Raw genomic sequence first — 21,892 nt, 5'->3', positions numbered from 1 at the left:
AACAATATTAAGTTGAAGGAACTATAGAAAAGTCAGAAAAGCAGTATTTTCTGCCAACTCCGGAGCTGGTGTTAATTTTTGATCGCAAAAACATGTGCGTCCAGTATGGGGTAACTTTTTACATCTGACGTACTAGCTAATAGCCTCATCAACATGCATTTAAATGTGATGAGTATATTAGCTACGTGCTGGTTTGGAAGCGCGTTTTGGATGTGCTAATCCCGGTATTGCACTGGGTGTAAGTCTAGCATGTCCAACCGTGCGTTCAGTGGCGCACTGACCTTAGCGCCCGATATTGCATCGGCCTGAAGATCTTTGGGTCAATTCTGCCAATTTCTGTTCTCACTTCCAGGAAAGTTAAGATCTCGTAGTGTGATAAACCAAGTTTGCTCACAGTTAACAGTGTTTTCCATAGATAGCAAGATGAATCAGCCACGATGTGGATGATGTCATCCAGTCACACTGAATGGACCAGTCTTGCCTACTCAGTCGAGTGTAGAGCTGAATTTATCTACAGTCAACTCTCCAGGGAGGCGGGCAGGTATTCAGAACGGCTAATTTATTCTACTATCTATGGAAAACACTGAACAGTGAGCATATTTTCTTTTTCTGTCCATAAGTAGGGCTGAATTAGCCATCACATGTGGAGAGTTTCAAGCTGAGGGTTGCAGCACAGCATTTATTGAATAAGCAACCCAGTCTCCATCATGAAGAGTAGACTAAGTGTATAGGCTACGCAAAACTGCTTGTCTGAATTCAGTCACTCCTTGAGAGGTTGTCCATTCAGTAATGGGACATAAAGGTGTGTACAGACAACCTAGTTGCAGCTTTGCAAATGTCTTCAAGAGGTACTGGGTGAACTATGGATGACACCGTAGCTCTAATATGATGAGCTTTGATGGAGTTTGTAACTTGTAAGCCTACTGATGTGGAGCAGTATTGAATGCAGTCCGCTATCCAGTTAAACAATGTATGTTTGATGACTGCTATGCCAAGTCTATTAGGAGTGCAAGATATGAAAAGTTGTAAAGTCTGACAATGTGGCTGAGTTCTTCTCTTTTAGTGGGCTAAGGCTTTCTCACCTTCCTGAGCTTGTGGTTTTGGGAAGAAGATATGATGGCCTGATTAATATGGAAAGCTGATACAACTTTCGGCAGAAACTTTAAGTGGATAATGAACTAATGCCTGAAGTCTGCTGACTCTTCTAGCTGCCGATACTGCTACAAGAAATACTACTTTCCACATTAAAAACCTGAGAGAGCCAAGTAGGTTAGTAAATGTTTAGGATCGCATGAGAATGGATTCAAGGCATTATGCTGACACCACATGGAGAATCTGCTGGTGACCCTTGTTTCTGTGAGGTGCTGAGAGCAGAGAACAGGTGCTGATTTGGATCTGAGTATCAAGCAGTGGTGACTTTTCCATGACACACCTGATCATACCTGGTCTGCAGGCACACTGTTTGTGAAACACTGTTCTAGCTGAATGCTTCCTGGCAATCACAATTATGTCCTCAATCTCTCTGGGTAAAGAGATCCACGATTACTAAGTGTTCAAGCATTCAGGGTGAGCATTGGGAGACTTCCTTCTTCTTGCGTCAATAAGATTATGTTTGTTCCCAGATGAATAGGAGGACTACTGGAAAGCTGTATGAAATATGCAAACCAAATCTGTCTGGGCCATGCTAGAGCTATAAGGATCAGTCAAATGTGATCCTTTAGAATTTTTTGCACGGTTCTGGCTATAAGTGGAGGCCACATGAGATTTGCATTCCAATTGAGCAGGAAAGCATCCCTAAGCTGACCTGAGTTTGCTGGGTAAAATGGGGCAAAACTTCTCCAGTTTTCTGTTCTGACACAAATAGTCGATCACTGGGAGACCCCATAATCTGAACAGTCTGTCAGCTGTTGATGGTTGCATAGACCACTTGTGAGGATGGAAAACTCTGCTGGACAATCCGCCAATGTGTTGGAGATCCCTTGAAGATAAGTGGCTTGCAGGACAGCTTGATATTTGCGTGCCGATTCCCATATCCTTAATCACTTCTTGGTAGATAGTCCATGCCCCTGTGCCTCCTGCTTGTTCACTTAGAACTTGGCCACTTGGTTATCAGTTTGAATTAGAATGCTTCTCCCTTGGAGAAGATGTGTAAACGTTGACAGCACATATCTGATTACTCTTAGTTCTAATAGGCTCATCTGAAAATGTTTTTCTAAGACAGACCAAGTCCCTTGATTTCTAAATGGTTCAATGTGGGCACCCCAACCTTTTGTGGAGGCATTTGTTGCTAAGGTTACTTGATGAGGAAGCAGACGAAGCGGATCTCCTCCATGAAGAATGCAAATGTTTAGTCATCAGCACAATTCCTGTTTCATGTACTTTGAGACTTGTACTTTTGGCTGTTGAGTAACTGGTCCACTTCCCCTGGAAGTCCGTGAATTGGCACAGGAAATAGGGCTATTTAAATGCCACTCTTCAGCCCAACATTTGCCTCGGCTACAGGCTTGCTTGCTTGTGCTGGTGCTGCTCTCGAATTGCTGGTGACCTGCCTCACTGACCCGGATTGTGCTTTGGACCTTCTCTTGCTTGCTGCCTGCCTCGCTGACCCGGATCCTGCTTTGGACTTTCTCCTGCTGGCTACCTGCCACTAGGACCGGATTGTGATCTGGACCTTCTTCACAGACACCCAACCCAGGGGTACTGGATTATGCCCTTGACTGGGTTTCTGGCTGTGGTCCAAGGGCAAGTCAAGGTAAGACTGTTATACTATCTTGGGTCCACTAACTAGACTGTAACACCCATAAAGTCATATTGGTAGTTTGACATGAGACAATTGATGTAGGAAGGCTCCACTGTTGAGGCTTGAGGTATTGAGTGCATCATAAATTCGTGTATCAACAGTATGGATATTTTAAGTTTCAGTGGCACCAATGTCTTATGCTTCAGTGCCAGATGTTTTGATGATTTCATGGTTGCATGCTTCAACTGCACCAACTTACCATGCTTGGAGTGCGTCAATGCATATGTGAGTCGATCGCGCCAACAATGCATATGTAGACGGCACTAATGTTTTGTTTGTTGCCAGTGCTCCCTGGGTCGGTGTAGCATGCATTGACTGTCTTCTATGCTTTTTTGACCCTGGTTGCTCCAGTGCCTTCGCAAAATGACACCCTTTTTTCTTCAATGCAGACTGGCCAGCACTACTTGACACCTGAGGTTTCAGCCTGCCGTGCCAAAGGGGGTGTTTTTGAGGAGCTCCGGCTCAACTCGTTTTCAGGTGAGGCAGACAATACTGCACTACAAGAGGAGAAGCAACTGCGACTACTAAGAGTATCGATACCTTACACAGTGCATTCATTTCATAAGCTTTGGCATGTTGTGTATGTGGGAACATTTGTTCATAACTGTAGCCATTTGCTGGTTGTACTCCAGTCTCAGACAACCGTAGCACAGTTTGTATCCATCTGTAATGGACATTACTTTGCTGAAAATATAATGCTTGAATCCACTTACTGTAGCCTTTTTGCCAGACATCTTGAGGAGACAAATACTTTTACTTTACTCTATTTTTTTTCCAATACTGAAAGGTACTGTTGGGGGTGCTGCTGAGGCAGTGAGGCAACTTTAATAGCCAAAAAATACAAAGAAGTATACAAAAAATTAAGAGAATTGAAGAAAAAAAACACAGAGATGGAGTACACATCCGTGCTCTGCTCAGACAAACAATGACTAAGGAGGCTCAGGAGGCAACTCCCACACATGCTCAATAGAACTAAAATCTCTACTTGCTAGGAGAGAAGTTTGTTTGGTGCTGCTGGATGACATCACCCATATGTCATGACTAATTCAGTCTGCTTATTGATAGAAAATATGCAAAAATGACAACTACATGGCAATAATAAAAGTACAAACTTGGATTAATCAGACCAATCTTTTTTGTTTTAATATCTTATCCACGTTTATACTGCCCAGTGAAAGTAGATGAGTTGACAATCTTTGCTCAGCCTGTTCACAGATCATCTGTTAATCTATTGAGTTGATGATATAAACAAGGAACACACCTTTTGAGTTCAATTATCCATTTAAAAGTTAATCATTGCTCATTGAAGATGCTGTATCTTTGCTCTGTGAGTTCCCAAAATCGCTCTCACAGCAGCTTTTAATCATTATGACCTAGGTTTCTTAACCCACTCGGAGTTATAAATTGCCACTGCCTGATTGCTCAAATACAGTGGTAATTTTATTTTTAAAGAAAATGGGGCTATTGGTGACTTCTACCCATCACTCCAGCTGCAATTGGGAAAACGAAGCAAGTTCATAAAGGTTCCAGGTCTGCGAGCTGGAGAAATTCATTACTGCTAATGCATCAATCCCTCACCACCACCACCACCTTTTCTTCATGCCCTTTGCATTTTCTGGCAATATCATTCAAACTCATTTTTTTTTTGCTCATTACACTTAGATTTGAAGGAAGTGTCAGCTTCTGAAAGATAGTCAAAGTTAAGTTAATATTTATTTATTTGTTTTTGTATACTGACATTCGATCGAGATATCACATCAGTTCACATAGATCTGAACAGTAAATAAGACATGGGCTGCTTATTTTTACAGTATAACAGAACAGATAGCAAGTAACTAATTATAAAAAACAATTGGGCTGCTTATATTTACAGAATAACTTAGAAACAGATGGCAAGTAACTAATTATAAAACAAATTCTGCTTAATCTAATACATGGGCTGCTTATTTTTACATTTTAACTTAGAGGAGTGGTTAACAAGAACTAATTATAGAATATATAATATATGTGCAAGGGAATTGGGGGCTTGCATTAAGGGAATATAGGTTGGGAATGGGTTGCAGTTCCAGGTTAGGAGGGATTTACAGGGGGCTGATGTGTCAGAGGGGTGTGGGAGAAAGGGGAGTGGGGGCTGCTGTATTAAACTGTATTTTATTAAACTTTTATTTCTGTTTTATTATCTTAGAAAGGCTGTCAAGTAATATAACTTCAAATTTGATATTTCAAAATGATTAGACAAAGAATTAATGTCACAGCACGCTCTGTTAAAGTTATGATAAACATTTTCTGAGGGTTCCAATTCTCTTCAATCTACTGGAATGAAAACCCTTGTTATAAGTGGGCAGCTTTACTGTGACAACATATGAGCAGTGAGGAAAAAAAACTTTGAAAAGGACTAACCCCTTATTCTACCTTTTTTTTTTTACAAAATGCACAAAAATCAGAATTCATATTAGTATACTAAAACAGGTCTCAAAAAGCTTCTGTCTGAAATGTCACCAGAAACCAGTGATGGTAATTAAGTAAAAACAAATCTATCATCATCCATATTGTATGCACCCAACAACTAATATTGAAAATGGGAAATTAAGTGTGTATTTATGTAGGCCTTTGTTTAAAAATATGTTTGTGTCTGTCTTGGTAACTCAAGGTGAGGTTTAGGTAGTAGTGTAGGGGTTAGGGGCCACTTTGACATGCAGAGTGAGACGTACGAACAGAACAGTGCTCTCTTGTGAAGATTTGATGACCTTCGGAGTGAGGAAACTCACACAACGATGAGATTTGTACAATATTCTCGCAACCTAGCTTGATAGACTCTCTCTACCTGGGTAACATCAAGCTAGGTTGCGAGAATATTGTACAAATCTCATCGTTGTGTGAGTTTCCTCACTCCGAAGGTCATCAAATCTTCACAAGAGTGCACTGTTCTGTTCATACGTCTCACTCTGCAGGTCAAAGTGGCTCCTAACTCCCTACACTTCTACCTAAACCTTACCTCGAGTTACTAGGTGGGCCTCCCATAAAGATATAAATAGCTAACTACTAGAAGGGCCTTATTGTTACGGTTCTGACTGCGAGCGCCGCGACCAGACCCTTACCTCCGGGTTCCTTGTCCTGTTCCCACTTCTGTTGGCCTGGTTCGCGGCCTGCTCAGCGGCATCCCCGCGGGGGCTGCACCGCCAGGAGGCCTCCCATGGACGCCCTGCCTCTAGGTGCACGTGCCACTTGGGCACTTTTCTAGGCCGTTTCCCGCCAGTGGTGATGCCACCCAGTTCCTGACGTCAGACGCCGCGGCTTTGATAAGCCGGCCGCGGACACTCAGTCTTGGCCTTGCAACGGGCTTACCTACCAGTTCCCTGTTGCTCCATGTCCCAGAGTGAGCTGCCTTGGAACTCGCTCCGTTCCTGCTTGCTAGCTACTGTATCTGCTTGGTTCCTGCTTGCCTGCTACAGTACTTGCTTGGTTCCTGCTTGCCAGCTATGGTTCCTGCTTGCCTGCTACAGTTCCTGCCTGGTTCCAGTTCCCGAGTCCTGCTACAGTTTCTGCCTGGTTCCAGTATCCGAGTCTTGCTACAGTTCCTGTCTACTGTTCTAGTCTGGTTCTAGTTCCCAGTCCTGCTCAGCAGCCTGCCCGCTCCAGTCTCAAGATCATCAACCCGCCTAAGTCCCAGCGGCCGGGTTCCTCCCGGGGAGGGGGGGGGGCTTCGGCTTCCAAGGGTGAAGCCTCACCTAAGTCCCAGCGGCTGGGCTCCTACGGTCTCCTCCCGGGGGAGCACCAGTTTCCAGGGTGAAGAACACCTCTACGTCCTGCCTGAACATCTGCCTCCCGGCCTGCGGTGTACCAGAGACATTGAATAACTTTCCCAGTCTCTTGCAGGTCATCCCAAGGGTCCACTAAATTGAGACTCCATAACAGATTGCAAGGCCATGGACTCAGCGGATGCGCCTGTCCCCTTGGACCTGCCAGGGTTGGCCCAGCAGATGCAGTACCAACAACAGTACCTCGAGGTCCTTACTGGTTCTGTAGGGGAATTATCAGCCCGATTGGATGCCAGGGCCCCGTCCACCTCAGAACCAGCACCCGAGGGTCAAGACTCTTCGGTGACTCAGTTGCCGGCACCCTCTCGTTATGCTGGAGATTTAAGGACCTATCGCGGCTTTCTGAACCAATGTTTCATACGGTTCTCCCTGTTGCGTCTGCAGTTCCCCTCGGATGTGGTGAAAGTAGCTTATATCTTGTCCCTGCTTGACGGGAAAGCCTTAATGTGGGCCTCTCCCCTTTGGGAACACAATGATCCCTCACTAATGGACTTACAACAGTTCATCTCAAACTTCCGACAGGCTTTTGATGAGCCCCATAACAGAATGCAAGGCCATGTGCTCGACGGTACTTTCAGCGATGGATTTGCCTTGTTCTGACTCTTGCCTATGTTCCTGGACGCTGATGGGACCGAAAACATTTCTTCTGGACTGTTCTTGCCTGTTTACGACCTGCTGGAGGTGCCAGCTGTCTGGATTTCCTTTTTGAAACGACCTACAGGAGGCGCCTGTATTCAGACCCTTTTTTGCTATCCTGTTACCAGGTTGGGGTTTTACGACCTGCAGGAGGCGCCTGCACCCCTACTGGTTTGCTGGTTTTTCTTTGCCCCCTGGGCTTCTTGTTGCTTCTCGCTTGTTGCTCGTTGGTCCTGTTCTTGTTTTGTTTCTTGCCTATCCCTTGCCTGTCTTTGTTTCCTGCTTGTGTGCTCCTCGTTCCCATGTTCCGTTTCCTCGTTTCCCAGCTCTCATTCTGTTGCTCTTTCGCCCTTTGCTCTTTCACTCCTTGAGTTCCTTTGCTCTCTGTTCCCTTGCTCCCCGTTCCGTCGCTCTCCGTTCCCTTGCTCCCTCTTTTGTGTTGTCGGTCGCACGGTCTCATGTTCCCTTGGTCTCGTCTGCTCTCGGTCTCATGCTCTTGGTCTCTCGTTGTGTCTTCATGTTTTTGTGGTTTCCTGCTGGTTTTCTCTGTTCATGCTGTCCCCAGTTTTACCAGCTTCCACTTTTTGGACCCTCGAATACCTCCATTTGCTATGGACTGTTACCCCTCTCCTCGGAATTGTTGACTGGACGTTGAGGAGGGGGGCTTTGAGGAGGGGATACTGTTACGGTTCTGGCCGCGAGCGCCATGACCAGACCCTTACCTCCGGGTTCCTGGACCTGTTCCCGCTTCTGTTGGCCTAGTTCGCGGCCTGCTTGGTGGCGTCCCCGCGGGGGCCGCGCCACCAGGAGGCCTCCCATGGATGCCCTACCTCTAGGCGCACGCGTGCGCGCGCCACTTGGGCGCTTTTCTAGGCCGTTTCCCGCCAGTGGTGACTCCGCCCAGTTCCTGACGTCAGACCCCGCAGCCTTGATAAGCCGGCTGCGGACTCTCAGTCTTGGCCTTGCAACGGGCTTACCTACCGGTTCCCTGTTGCTCCGTGCCCCGGAGTGAGCTGCCTTGGAACTCGCTCCGTTCCTGCTTGCCTGCTACAGTACCTGCTTGGTTCCTGCTTGCCAGCTACAGTACCTGCCTGGTTCCAGTTCCCGAGTCTTGCTACAGTTCCTGCCTGGTTCCAGTACCCGAGTCCTGCTACAGTTCCTGCCTGGTTCCAGTACCAGAGTCTTGCTACAGTTCCTGCCTGGTTCCAGTACCCGAGTCCTGCTACAGTTCTTGCCTGGTTCCAGTACCCGAGTCATGATACAGTTCCTGTCTACTATTCTAGTCTGGTTCCAGTTCCCAGTCCTGCTCATCAGCCTGCCCGCTCCAGTCTCAAGATCATCAACCCACCTAAGTCCCAGCGGCAGGGCTCCTACGGGCTCCTCCCGGCGGAGCACCAGCTTCCAGGGTGAAGAGCACCTCTACGTCCTGCCTGAACATTTGCCTCCCGGCCTGCGGTGTACCAGAGACATTGAATACCTTTCCCAGTCTCTTGCAGGTCGGCCCAAGGGTCCACTAAATTGAGACTCCATAACACTTATAGCAAATCTGTGTGTCTGTCTCTCTCTCAATGGCATCCACTTTTCCAAAAATCCTACCCCCAACTCTTCTCTTTTAAAAATTAGCATCACACCGTATGTTATGGTGCTTTTCACATGCGTTAAAGCATTTTTTTTGCATGCGCAAGTTGGAAAAAAAACCCCCTTAGGAAGCAATGCAATATTTATTTATTTAGACATTTTATATATCGTCGTTCCATGTAAAGATCACAATTGTTTTACAATGACATTCATAGGTATAAATTGGCAAATAATGATGGGCTACCATGGAAATATTCATAAACAGATATTAATATCTATCAACTGAATTGTTCAAATACATATTAATTAAAGATCAACATATGAGGTGAAGTACAAAAATAAAATAAATTTCACATATTATTCTGTATGTTGTATTGAGATTCTTACAATCTCTCAATTTGTTTCTCATGCATCAGTTAGTATTGCTTGTCCTTCTTGTTATTGTAGATCTCTACATTCTGATGTTTTAAGTTAGTATGATCCAATTGGTTCCAGTTATGGAAAGGTAATAAGGGACTCTCTTGCTAACATGGCTATTTCAGAAATTCAAGTGCAATCATAAAGGAAACTGTTTTAAGAAGTTACAAAATGTACATGCTCCAAAAATTAAGAATGGCTAGAAAGTAAATATTACTGGTTTCTGTGAGTAATTCACCCATGCTGAATGAAGCATAGCAGAGCAGGTACAACTGTCAGTGTGATACCAATTATTAATTTTTGCATTGTCATTCTAATATGCTGTCACAATAAGTAACAACCCTTCAGGGAAGTCAGACTTCCTTCAGACAGTTTAAAAAAAACCAACTCGGATTCTTTGATTTTTCTTGATTTGGTTTGGTCAGCAACTGGCTGAAGATTTGTCTGTTCCCTAGCCAGTGTTTAAACTATAGCAGCTTTTAACAGTTTACTATTTAACCCTGAGAACATCTTGCTCTACGTTCTAACCTTGAGTTCCCATCATGCAGAACGTGGTCTTTTGCATTTCTGGCCACTTAAGGGGAAAAAAAATAAAGTGCTCCGCTCTAGAACTTCCCTTTCACATCCCCCTCCTGTCACTGAACCAGCCGCTGCATCTTAAAGTGAAGAGTACCCAGCTGTCTTTATTTAGCAGGAGCAGTTTTCCACCCAAGGAACTACGGAGCGGTCTGTAAAGCGGCAAGTGACAGCCCGGGCCAGGACACCTTTTCAACCTCATTGCCTGCTTCTGAGCCTCCGGAGAATGAAACGAGGCGAGGAATAACGGTTACGGAAAACGCAGTTGATTTATTTTTTCCTTACCTTGCGGATGGCCTGCTTGACCTCCCCTGGCTTCTGCAGCTTGTTGGGGGAGCTCGCGATATAGTTGAGATAGTGCACCGCTACGCGGGCCGCCTGCTGCGCCGGCCTGTGGGAAGGCACGAGCTCCAGGGCCGAGCCCTGCGCGGGAGGCGCGGAAAAAGGCAGGGAGGCGCTGCCACGAGCGGCCGCCAGGAAGGTGAGCGCGAGAAGGCACGCGCGACACTGCATGACCTAGGCTGTCCCGGGGAGGTTCGAAGACCTGCTGCTGCGCGCGCTGTAATCCGGTCGAGTGCGTGCCGTCCGCTGCCCGCGCTTAAAAAAGCAACGGCGGCCCTTGCGCAAGAGAAGTCCAGATGGCTGCCCACTTCCCCTCCTCCTCAGGCGGAGTCCAGGACGTCTACCCGCCTCCTCCTTCCAAGCCCTAGGCAGTATCTGAACCAAGCTCCAGGAGGTGAGGGGCAAGTGCAACATGTTGCCCAGGGTACTTGGATATTTAGTGCATTTTTTTTCTGACTGGATATATTAGCGGAACATCATACTTTTTACTTGGACGGAAAAAGAGTTATCCAATGAAGATATATGTCAATTTTCTCTAGTACCCATATGGGTTCATGCACATAATCTATAGAGATAGTGCTTGTTAGTCCGGTAACAGTCTGCCAAGAATCCTGTTCCGTTACTGGAACTCTCCTGCTGACTAAAGAGAAAATCTTGTGACAGTTTTATTTTGTTTTATTTTTTTTAGTGAATAACTGGAATGATTAACCTGTTTAGCAGAGCATTTCTTCATATTCTTCAGTGTAGCCTAACAAGCCCCATCTGTGGTAGTGTATTTGCCAATAAATTATGGATTCTTTTCCAGTAAAGAGCAGATATGTAAACCCTTGTAATAAATTACTAAAGCATGTGCAGAAGTATTGGGATTAGGTTTGTTTCCAGTCATAATGTAATGCTTGGGGAACTAACAAATTTTAATTTAGCCAAGTTTGGATGTATTCGCATGCAGTACCAAAGGGATAACAAAAAGGCCAATTTACCCTAGGCCTGGCACATAAGAATCCCACAACTGTGAAATGAGGGGACACCATGTGGCTTCTGTCTTCAGGAAGCAGCCCTACTCTTCTCATATTTTCAAAAGCCCTAATAATAATATCCAAATATTTTTAAATAAAAGAATAACATTTAGGAAATAAGTGAATTCTGCCCATTTGCTGAAAGCTTTTTGGATTTCCCTGTACTAATATAAGAGTTTTTTTTTCAATTGGGGCTTTAATTCTCCTGCTTCAGCCATGATCATAAGGTAATCATTTCACCAATGGGAAGTTCCCTGTACATACTAGGATCATTCCAGACGGTGGGTTATGTTCCATGTCCAGCAGATGGAGTCAGAACACAAAATTCCCAGGGGAGGAACCATATAACCACGCCTCCCCTATAACAGCTCCCAGTAACGTTCTGACACCAGCAGATGTGAGCAGGGGACTTGTGGTCCCCAGCTTGTTAGCTTAGGGCTACCTCCTCAGGGGGATCAAGTTTAAAAAAAAAAAAAAAAAAAAGGAAGTTTTAAATTTACAGTTTAGGTCACTTTGCTAAGGCTCCTCTTACAGCAGGGGGAGAGCTCTCCGCTGGTGCTGGCTCATCGCTCTCTAGCCTGGTGACTTGCTGCGAGGCTGTTGCCTGTTTTCTTTCTTTCTTTTCTCATTTTCCTCACTGAGGGCTCAGTTGGGGTAAGTGTATTTTTGTTTCATCTTCTTTTTCAGCAGAAGACTGCAATTTTTTGGACTCCGTTCGGCTCTCTGAGGTGAAAGTTGGTAGCGCCGGCCTCTCCCTCCTGACCCAGGTTTTCCCCCCTCCCTTTTGGGGAGCGACCGACATCCCGACCTGCGGCCCCGCGAAGCACCATTCCCCGGGGCCGCCTGCTGTCTGGAGGGTAATTCCCCGTCAGTTCTTCTTCAGGTCGGTGGGGGACTGCGGCAAGCATCCGTTGCCGGGTCGGCGCTCATTTTAGGCACGAGCCACCTGTAGAGCTTCCCCCCCCCCCTCTCTCCCTGCGGCGGAGCTTCCCCCCCCCCTCTCTCCCTGCGGCGATGCAGTCCGTGGTGCCTTGTGAGGGCTCCGACAGGGCCGGATTATTTTCTGAAGAGGGTCTGTGCTCAGGCAGTTTCCCCGAGGGGGAATGTGCGCCAGCTACTAACAAGGATGTTCGAGCTGCAGACCGCGTGGGAAGGAAGTGCTAGGCCCCGTTCCCTCTCAACGCGGGAACGGCGGCCATTTTGTTGCAAGATTCTGATGCCGCGCTCTCTGAGGAGGACACGGATAATCCGTTCCCCACTTCTAGGCCCGTTTTGGACCCTTACTCCGAGTCTAATCCTGGTTGGCAGAGGGGGGATCCCCCGGTGGGTGACCCCTCAGGATGCCAGGCCTTTTCCCCTGAATTCATAGTCCTGATGCACAGGGCTTTTCTTCAGAGCAGAGACACGACCTTCGGGACCTGGGGACCCTCTCCCCCCAAGATACCATGTCCTACCCCCCTCCTGGGTGGGACCCTCCCTCAGGCTCACCCCCCTTTAGTAGGCGGGGGAGCGGGGACATCTCGTGGCCCTACCGGGACACCATCGATAATACAGACTTCGGGGGAAGGACAATCCCAGGACCCTGACGTGGACGACCCCACCTTGGCGGCCCAGGTGGAGGGCGACGACCCTAGGGTCCTCCGCATCTTCCAAGCGGCGGGGTTAGATGACCTCATTCCCTACATCCTCCAGGAAATGGATATTGATCCCCCTCCAGAACCGGTGGGGCCTGACCCGGCTCTCAAGAAGGGGGACCCCCTCCTAGCAGGACTGCGGCCTCTAGCCAAGTCTTTTCCCACTCATCACAAGATCTTGCAGTTGATCACTCGGGAATGGGATTCCCCGGAGGCCAACCTTAGGGTCGGTAGAGCCATGGAAAAATTGTATCCTCTGCTGGCCGATTTTTTGGAAAATCTCAAAGTTCCCGCCGTAGATTCTGCGGTATCAGCGGTCACAAAGCATACCACTATTCCTGTCACTGGAGGGACGGCGTTGAAGGATATGCAGGATTGGAAGCTGGAGGTTTACCTCAAGCGTATCTTTGAGGTCTCGGCCTTAGGGATGCGGGCGGCTATCTGCAGTTCCCTCGCACAGCGAGCGGGTCTTCGGTGGGTGCAGCAGCTTCTCACCTCCCAGTCCTTACCAGACGCTGAGGCTCACCAGGCGGGCAGACTGGAAGCTGTGGTTGCCTATGGAGCGGATGCTTTATATGATCTTTTAAGGGTCCTAGCCTGAACCATGGTGGCGGCGGTCTCAGCGCGTCGGCTCCTTTGGCTTCGCAATTGGTCGACTGATGCCTCTTCCAAGACACGTTTGGGGTCCCTTCCTTTTAAAGGTAGGTATATTTTTGGTGTAGACTTGGATCAGATCATCAAGTCCCTTAATGAGAACGCGGTACACAAATTGCCTGAAGATCGACCCCGTTCGTCAAGATCATATAATTACTCCAGAAACCGTTATCGTAACCAGCAGAGAGCGCGTCCTCAGAGGCAACAGCCACCTCGGGCTCCCTCTTCTCGTTCGCACTCCTGGAACCGGCCCTTTCGTGGGCGCCGCCAGGGTAAGGAAGCGCAGGGTGCTGGTACATCCGCTAAATCTACCCAATGATGCCAGATGGACCCGCGAGGTGGTCCCTCGACTGGGGGGTCGCCTTGCTTTCTTCTACGAAGAGTGGGTCCAAATCACGTTGGATCAATGGGTTCTGGATATTCTAAGACGCGGTTACGCTTTGGATTTTGTTTGCGCTCCTCGGGACCGGTTCCTGTTTTCCCCTTGCGGGTCCTTAATCAAACAGGGAGCCATGCAGCAGACCCTCGATCATCTCCTTCAATTGGGGGCCATAGTGCCGGTGCCAGCCGCCAAACTGGGCCGGGGGCATTATTCAATCTACTTGTGGTTCCCAAGAAGGAAGGTACTTTCGTCCTATCCTGGACCTCAAGCAGGTCAACCGGTCCCTCAGAGTCCCTCGTTTCCGCATGGAGACACTCCGTTCAGTGTTAGCGGCAGTTCATCCGGGAGAATTCTTGGCTTCGTTGGATCTCACGGAGGCGTATCTCCACATACCAATTTGTCAAGCTCATCAGCGTTACCTATGCTTCAAAATTTTGGGTCAACACTTCCAATTTCGCGCTCTTCCCTTTGGCCTGGCCACAGCTCCACGGGTTTTCACGAAGATCATGGTGGTAGTGGCGGCAACCTTGCGCAAGGAAGGCATCCTTGTGCATCCTTACCTAGACGATTGACTCATCCGTGCAAAGTCACGAGCGCAGTGTATCCTCGCAGTCGACAGAGTGGTACAACTTCTCCAAACTCTGGGATGGATTGTCAACTTCACCAAGAGCAGCCTGGTCCCGTCCCAGTCGTTGGATTTTCTGGGAGCTCACTTCGACACCAAGAATGCCAGGGTTTTTCTGCATGCGGACAGAGCTCATTCTCTGCGTCAGCAGATTCAAGGATTTATGGCGCTCGAGACGCCCACTGCCTGGGACTACCTGCAGGTAGTCCCAGGCAGTGGGCGTCTCGAGCCCACTGCCTGGGGTTCCTTGGGCATTTGCCATCTGAGGCCTCTGCAGAGATCCCTACTCTCCCGGTGGCAGCCAGTGTCGAGGGATTTCCAGGCAATCCTTCCGATTCCAAGAGGAACCTTCATCAGTCTCCATTGGTGGCTGGAACCGCGGCACCTAGCTCAGGGAGTGTCGCTGGAGGACCCGGATTGGGTGATTATCACCACGGACGCCAGCCTCACAGGCTGGGGAGCAGTCTGTCGGGACAGCTCAATCCAGGGTCGATGGACGGAAGAACAGTCGAAGTGGCCCATCAACCGCTTGGAGACCAGGGCGGTCCGTCTGGCGTTACAGGGTTTCTTCCCCATAGTACGCCATCAAGCAGTCAGAATGCTATCGGACAATGCGACTACAAGGGCGTACATCAATCGCCAGGGAAGCACAAGAAGTCGGTTGGTCTCTCTGGAAACCGACAAATTGATGGAGTGGGCAGAGCTTCACCTCCAACGACTAGCGGCCTCGCATATAGCGGGAGTGGACAACGTACAGGCGGACTTTCTCAGTCGACAAAACTTGGAGAGTGGGAGCTCTCGCAGCAGGCGATGCGGATAATAGTACGGCGATGGGGGACACCGCACGTAGACCTAATGGCAACCGCTGGAAATGCAAAGGTCACCCGCTTCTTCAGCCGCAGGCTGGAGCGCGGCGCCGAGGGCGTGGACGCGCTGGTCCTGCCCTGGCCGCGCCACTGTCTCCTATATGTTTTCCCACTGTGGCCCCTCGTGGGCAAGGTCATCTGCAGGATAGAGGCACACCAAGGGCCGGTGATCCTTGTGGCGCCAGAGTGGCCCCGACGACCGTGGTTCGCGGATCTGCGCAATTTGACGGTGGAGGGTCCCCTTCGTCTCTGTCAGCTGCCACGTCTTCTACGCTAGGGACCAATATTTTTCAAGGAGGCAGATCGCTTCTGTCTTGTGGCCTGGCTTTTGAGAGGCGTCAGTTGAGGAGGCGCGGTTATCAGGAGCCGGTTATTTCAGCGCTACTGAAAGCACGTAAGATGTCCACCTCTGTTACCTATGTTCGAGTCTGGAAGGTCTTTGAGGATTGGTGTGGAGCGAATGACATTCTTCCCATGCAGGCCTCAGTGCCACAAGTCCTTTCCTTCTTGCAGGCAGGTTTGGATTTGGGTCTTGCTTACAATTCTCTTCGGGTTCAGGTGGCGGCCTTGGGGGCTTTTCTTCGCAGTGGAAATAAGGAGTTTCTGTCCTCGCATCCAGACGTCTCCCGTTTCCTTAAAGGAGTGAAACACTTGAAGCCTCCGATTCGCCCACCTTGTCCATCGTGGAATCTGAATCTGGTGCTCCGAGTCCTCTGTGGTTCGCCGTTCGAACCTCTAAGCTCGGCTACCATCAAGGACGTCACTCTCAAGACCATTTTTCTCGTGGCAATCAGTTCAGCAAGACGTATTTCCGAGCTGCAGGCCCTATCCTGTCGTGAACCATACCTTCGTTTCACGCGTGAAGGGGTTTCGCTGAAGACGGTTCCTTCTTTTCTCCCTAAAGTGGTTTCGGCATTCCACCTCAACCAATCGGTGGAGTTACCATCTTTTGCCTCTTCTGAGTCTGGAGACCTGCGTAGACTGGATGTACTGCGGTCTCTGATACGCTATCTAGAGGTGACTAATGATTTTCGGCTCTCTGATCATCAGTTTATCCTCTGGTCCTGACCCCGGAAGGGTTGCATGCCCTCCAAACAATCTATAGCGTGATGGTTGAAGGGAGCGATCATAGTGGTGTACCTTGGCATAGGTAAGTTCCCTCCGCTGGTTGTCAAGGCTCATTCTCTTCGAGCCCAGGCAACATCTTGGGCGGAGAGCTCCTCCGTCTCCACTCAGGAGATTTGTAGGGCGGCCACCTGGAAGTCGATCCATACTTTTGCGAGACATTATCGCCTGGACGTCGGTGCTCCGGGCGGTCAGCTTGGAGACAAGGTAATACGAGCAGGGCTGTCTGCGGCCCACCCGTGATGGGAAAGCTTTGGTACATCCCACCGTCTGGAATGATCCTGGTATGTACAGGGAAAAGAAAATTATTCCTTACCTGCTAATTTTCGTTCCTGTAATACCATGGATCATTCCAGACACCCTCCCTTGGTTTGGGGGTTTGCTTGTGGGACATCCCTGCCTACCTGTCTTAACAATCTTTTACTCTGTATTTCAAATACTGCGCGTCTTTTTTGTTCACGCACTGCTGTTTGCAAGTTCACTGTTCAGAATTTAGTTGCTGTTTATTTGGACAGTGGTTATTTCAATTCCTTCTTTGATTACTTGATCCCTCTGTTTTTAGTCTCTCTCTTTTGGGCTTTGTTAGTCTAGTTACTGAGAGCTGTTACAGGGGAGGCGTGGTTATATGGTTCCTCCCCTGGGAATTTGTGTTCTGACTCCATCTGCTGGACATGGAACATAACCCACCGTCTGGAATGATCCATGGTATTACAGGAACGAAAATTAGCAGGTAAGGAATAATTTTCTTATATCTGAAAATTAAATTGATTGTCAAACACCAGTATCTAATAGCAAATTATGGGCCTCATTTTCCAAGGCTATCGCAGGCTTGCGCTAAGCCTGCAATAGCTGCAAAGGTAGCGCACGCCTGTGCTACCTAAATCGGGGTGGAGTCGGCCCCAGAAGAGGAGGAGTCGGGGCATCACCAGGGCCGACTCCGCGAAGACACCGCGGATGGCGAAAAGGTGAGGGCCTTTTCGCCATCGGCTCTGTTAGTCTAGTTACTGAGAGCTGTTACAGGGGAGGCGTGGTTATATGGTTCCTCCCCTGGGAATTTTGTGTTCTGACTCCATCTGCTGGACATGGAACATAACCCACCGTCTGGAATGATCCATGGTATTACAGGAACGAAAATTAGCAGGTAAGGAATAATTTTCTTATATCTGAAAATTAAATTGATTGTCAAACACCAGTATCTAATAGCAAATTATGGGCCTCATTTTCCAAGGCTATCGCAGGCTTGCGCTAAGCCTGCAATAGCTGCAAAGGTAGCGCACGCCTGTGCTACCTAAATCGGGGTGGAGTCGGCCCCAGAAGAGGAGGAGTCGGGGCATCACCAGGGCCGACTCCGCGAAGACACCGCGGATGGCGAAAAGGTGCTAGCCGGCAGCGATCGCACCGCGGCGGTGCGATCGCTGCCGGCTAGCGCATGACCGCCCCCACCCCCCGGGTCGACCCCCGCCCCCCCATTAGCGCAATTTTCTAAAGTATTGCAGGCCTGCGATACCTTAGAAAATGAGGCCCTTTATATGTAATACTATTTTGTAAAGCAAGTTGTATGTATTTAGTCAGTTAATCTGTTACACTGTATCATGTCTTTATAAGATTTGCCTTAGACATCATGTTGTATGTAAACCGATGTGATATGTCAAATCGAATGTCGGTATAGAAAAATAAATAAATAAAAGAAAAATTGGATTTTTGAACATTTAGGTAAGTTTGAGAGAGGACTATCCCAGAGCCTCACAGCTAGGATGCTCCACTGTTTGCTGTTCTGTTTTTCCAAACACAAATGTTTCTTTGAATAAAAACAGGGTGAACTTCACTGGCATGTGCACTTGGGACCATACAAAAAATGCATATTAATCAAAATTATTTACAATCAGGGTATATTTAACATGAATTTTATTTGACTTTGTGATAGAATTTTGAGATCACAAAAAACAGAGCAAAAAATGTTTAATAAGCCTGAGAAATAGTGCGACATGAAGAATCTCTGGGCACATGAATTTGTAATTGCTGCGCTGGAGGTGGAGCCTTGGCCTAGTGCAGGATTGGTACGGCCCTCTGGTCGGACCCAGAGAGCGCCTGCCACCAGGAGGCGGAGCACACGAGGCGATAGAGGCTAGCTGGAGCTTCGCCAATTACAGTCTGGGGTTTCTGCAGGTTGAGCCCTTGGGTACCCAGACCGCCTGGACTTAGGTGGGCCTCAGAGGGTCTCCCGGAGAGGTAGCGGAGATGTGTGCCCACCACGAGCAAAGGTGCGCGGCTGATGCAGAGAGGATGGACCAGACCTGAACTGGAGACTCCGGAGACCTCAGGGAGGTAACAGTTCAGGAAGGCTCTCCGGGCGGAACAGGCAGCGCCTGTGGGTCTGGTCAGAGGAAGGCCGTGGTCAGAGTCCAAACAGGTTGGTCTGGTGGTCACAGGAGGCAGGAAGAGGGTCTCCGAATGCAGCGCAAGGGTCAGAAGTCCAGAAGTGGTCAGGCAAAGCGAGGGTTAAATCCAAGGTCAGTCCGAGCGCAGTCAAGGCAAGCGAGGGTCAGTTCCAGGCAGCGATCAACGTGGTCAGAAGGCAGAGGTCAGTTCCAGGCAGCAGTCAACGTGGTCAGAAGGCAGGCAAAGGTCAGGTCCAGGCAGCGGTCAGTCGTAGTCAGGCAAGCAGGGGTCAGTACCAAGAATCAGTCCGAAGGGTCCTACCAGGGAACATGGAGCAGGAACAAGACAGACACTGGAACACAGGATCAAGGAACAGGCAAACTAGAAACACCGAGGTGTCGACCCAATTGCCAAGGTGAGGTTCTGGGGACAGAGCCTCGCTTTATAAATTGGGGTTGTGTGATGTAATCGGAATGCGTCTGAGCCGGGTTTCCTGTGCATGGCCCTTTAAAGTCCGTGACGTCGGCCGTGTATGTGCGCCTAAGGGCGGAGCCAAGGAGATGGAAGACACGGAGCCCCTATGGGAGCTCCACTGAGAGGCCTCTGGCGTGGAAGAAGCCGAGGACCCCTGGGGAGAGCGTCGGGGATGTCGGGAGCTGGTGGCTGCGGCAAGGCTGGAAATGGTGGAGGGCAGCGCGAGGCGAGCAGGGCTGACCGCGGCACCAACGTGGCCAGGACGCGCAACAATAATTTGTGTACAGAGTCCTAATTGCCATAGTGGTCCGGAAGAAATCTTGGAATTGCAGAGAAAGGACCTATGCGATGTCAAAAGGGCATGTACTACAATATCTTTTGATTATTTTACTCTTAGGTCAATGCAAGATATCACAACCTTTAACTGAACAGGCTAAACAACTTAGTTGCCCATATCCATAGACTTGATCAGCTGATTCATTTTTCTTTAAATCAGGCAAATAGAACCATAAATATGAATAATCTCATAAACTGTATTTGGTAGGATGATCATATCAAATTATTTATTCAGTATGGTGTGCAATAAACAAAATGCTGTGGGGTGAATTTTAAGAGTTGCTTGCATTAAAAGGTCCATATACGTGAGTATCTAGACCGAGCGTGAGCAAATCGTATTTTAAAATGACCCAATTACACATGCTTAAAATTAGGAGCACACATATGTGTTGCATGCAAGATTTAAAATTCCTGTATATGTGAGCTCGTGTGCGCTCACCTACACACATTAATGGGTGCTCGTGTGCTCGTTTTAAAGTTACCATCCCTACAAATATATATATTTGTTGGGTGGCAGACTTGGGGAGCACTGGTGGTGCAACAGATTACTACTGTTTCTCCCCTGCCTGAAGTGCGGCATATGCAATTGCTTGACTGAGATTGCACAGCTATAGCAATGTGCCGTCCCCTTATGTCCTGCGGAGGCGCTTGCTTTTCCTGCACGCGCTAAGAAAAATACACGCAGACAACTAGCACAAGTTTCACCTTATTACTTCGGCCCCAGTGGAATTTATCTCTACAGCTGTTTTTTATGCCTCAGATACATCACTATGCAGGTTCTCTTCTTTTTGGTGACAGAGGGTATTTTTTGTTCATGTGGAAAACCAGCCCAGACATTGCCTTAACACCAGGACACGTTTGCAAATGCATACAAAGCTCTCAGCTTTTTTGTCAGTGTGGAACAAGGGATCGAAAGCAGGACTGGTACAAATGAAGAATAGTTTCCATTTGAGAGAATAAAGGCAACCCACATTGCTCCATCTTTCCAAAGACATGCTCAAAAGGCAAGTTATAAATTCAGGTAGAGGTGGTAGGTCCCTGTCCCAGAAGGCTTACAGTCTTCACTTTTTATACCTGAGGCAATAGAGCAGAGCTTTCCAAACTGTGTGTCGGGACACGTTAGTGTGTCGCCTGCAGTGTGCAGGTGTGTCGCGCAAGCCCGGTCAACTCTGATGCGAGTTTGGGCTTTTTTTTTTCTAGAGATTCACTTTTTTTTTCAGTTTATGGGTTGCTTATTATTGGGTGATTTTTGCTGTCAATCGCGTTTTTTTGGGGGGCTTGGTGGGTGGAACGAGCCCAGCCATCCTTGCATTGGCTGCTGCTGCCGATGAGGCCTGGCCATGAGGAGTACTGACTGCAAGCAGCAGTGTCTGGTGATCATGGAAGGGAGTGAAGCACTTAACTGGCAACAATCAAAAAGACGAGGTACATGAGTGTGGGGGCAAGACATGTGCTGGGGGGAGAGAGATGAGTGAGTGGGGGGCAAACGTGCTGGGGGGACAGACGTGCTTGAGGGGGAGAGATATGAGTGTGTGGGGACCAGACATGTGCTGGGGGGAGGAGAGAGATGAGTGTGTGGGGGACAGACAATTTGTTTTATTATTGTTTCTCATAAATTATAACAATAACATGAATCTTGGAATATATATTTTTAATATAAATTTAAGGTTTTCATGAGATATGTTGTGTCGTGAAACATTTTATTTATGTATATATTTAAGGAAACATACATAAATTGTCGAAATATGTTTCGTTCGTTTAACCTTTAACCTCTGGTTTACTAGTAGACTGAATTACCGTGTCGTGAAATTATGTTTGTCTACACATACGTTTGATCAACTACGGGTTTGTGTTTTGGAATCAATAAGCCCGTCTTGGCGAGGAGGTGATTATGATCGCCGTCTCCTCCAGTCAGAACAACGCTGGATACACCGTTTGGACACTTTACAGCCCAAAGGGTTAAATGCAAGTTCAGACTTACAGGTGTTTCTTTAAATTCAGTCCACAATGACGTCAGACTCTTTGTGAATTTCGATTCAGCACGTAATGACATCATTGAGCTTTCATTGGTTACGTAAGGGCTAAGTGGCCCTATAACAGTGGTGAAGAAATCAGTGATAGCGTTCTGTCCATTTTGAAATCAAGGGTGAGACCAGTGCGTCCAGAGTAAGGATACGATTACCTGCTCCGTGTTAAGATAAGTATAAGAGAAACTCTTTAGTCTTATATTCTTT

At 48.1% G+C, this 21,892-nt stretch overlaps 1 protein-coding gene across 1 annotated transcript in view; it reads right to left on the bottom strand.

The window, feature by feature from the left end:
- The window catches only part of LOC115099105 (retinoic acid receptor responder protein 1-like), a 53,292-nt gene extending 42,816 nt beyond the window's left edge, over nt 1-10,476 (bottom strand). Inside the window, exon 1 of the mRNA XM_029616450.1 lies at nt 10,111-10,476. Coding sequence (XP_029472310.1) covers nt 10,111-10,338 — 228 coding nt within the window. The 5' untranslated portion in view covers nt 10,339-10,476. The remainder of the gene's footprint in view (nt 1-10,110) is intronic.
- Between the last annotated feature and the right edge of the window lie 11,416 nt (nt 10,477-21,892).

This window comes from Rhinatrema bivittatum, chromosome 9 (assembly GCF_901001135.1).
Source record: "Rhinatrema bivittatum chromosome 9, aRhiBiv1.1, whole genome shotgun sequence".
Lineage (NCBI taxonomy): Eukaryota > Metazoa > Chordata > Amphibia > Gymnophiona > Rhinatrematidae > Rhinatrema > Rhinatrema bivittatum.
This window is presented reverse-complemented; position numbering and strand designations above follow the sequence as displayed.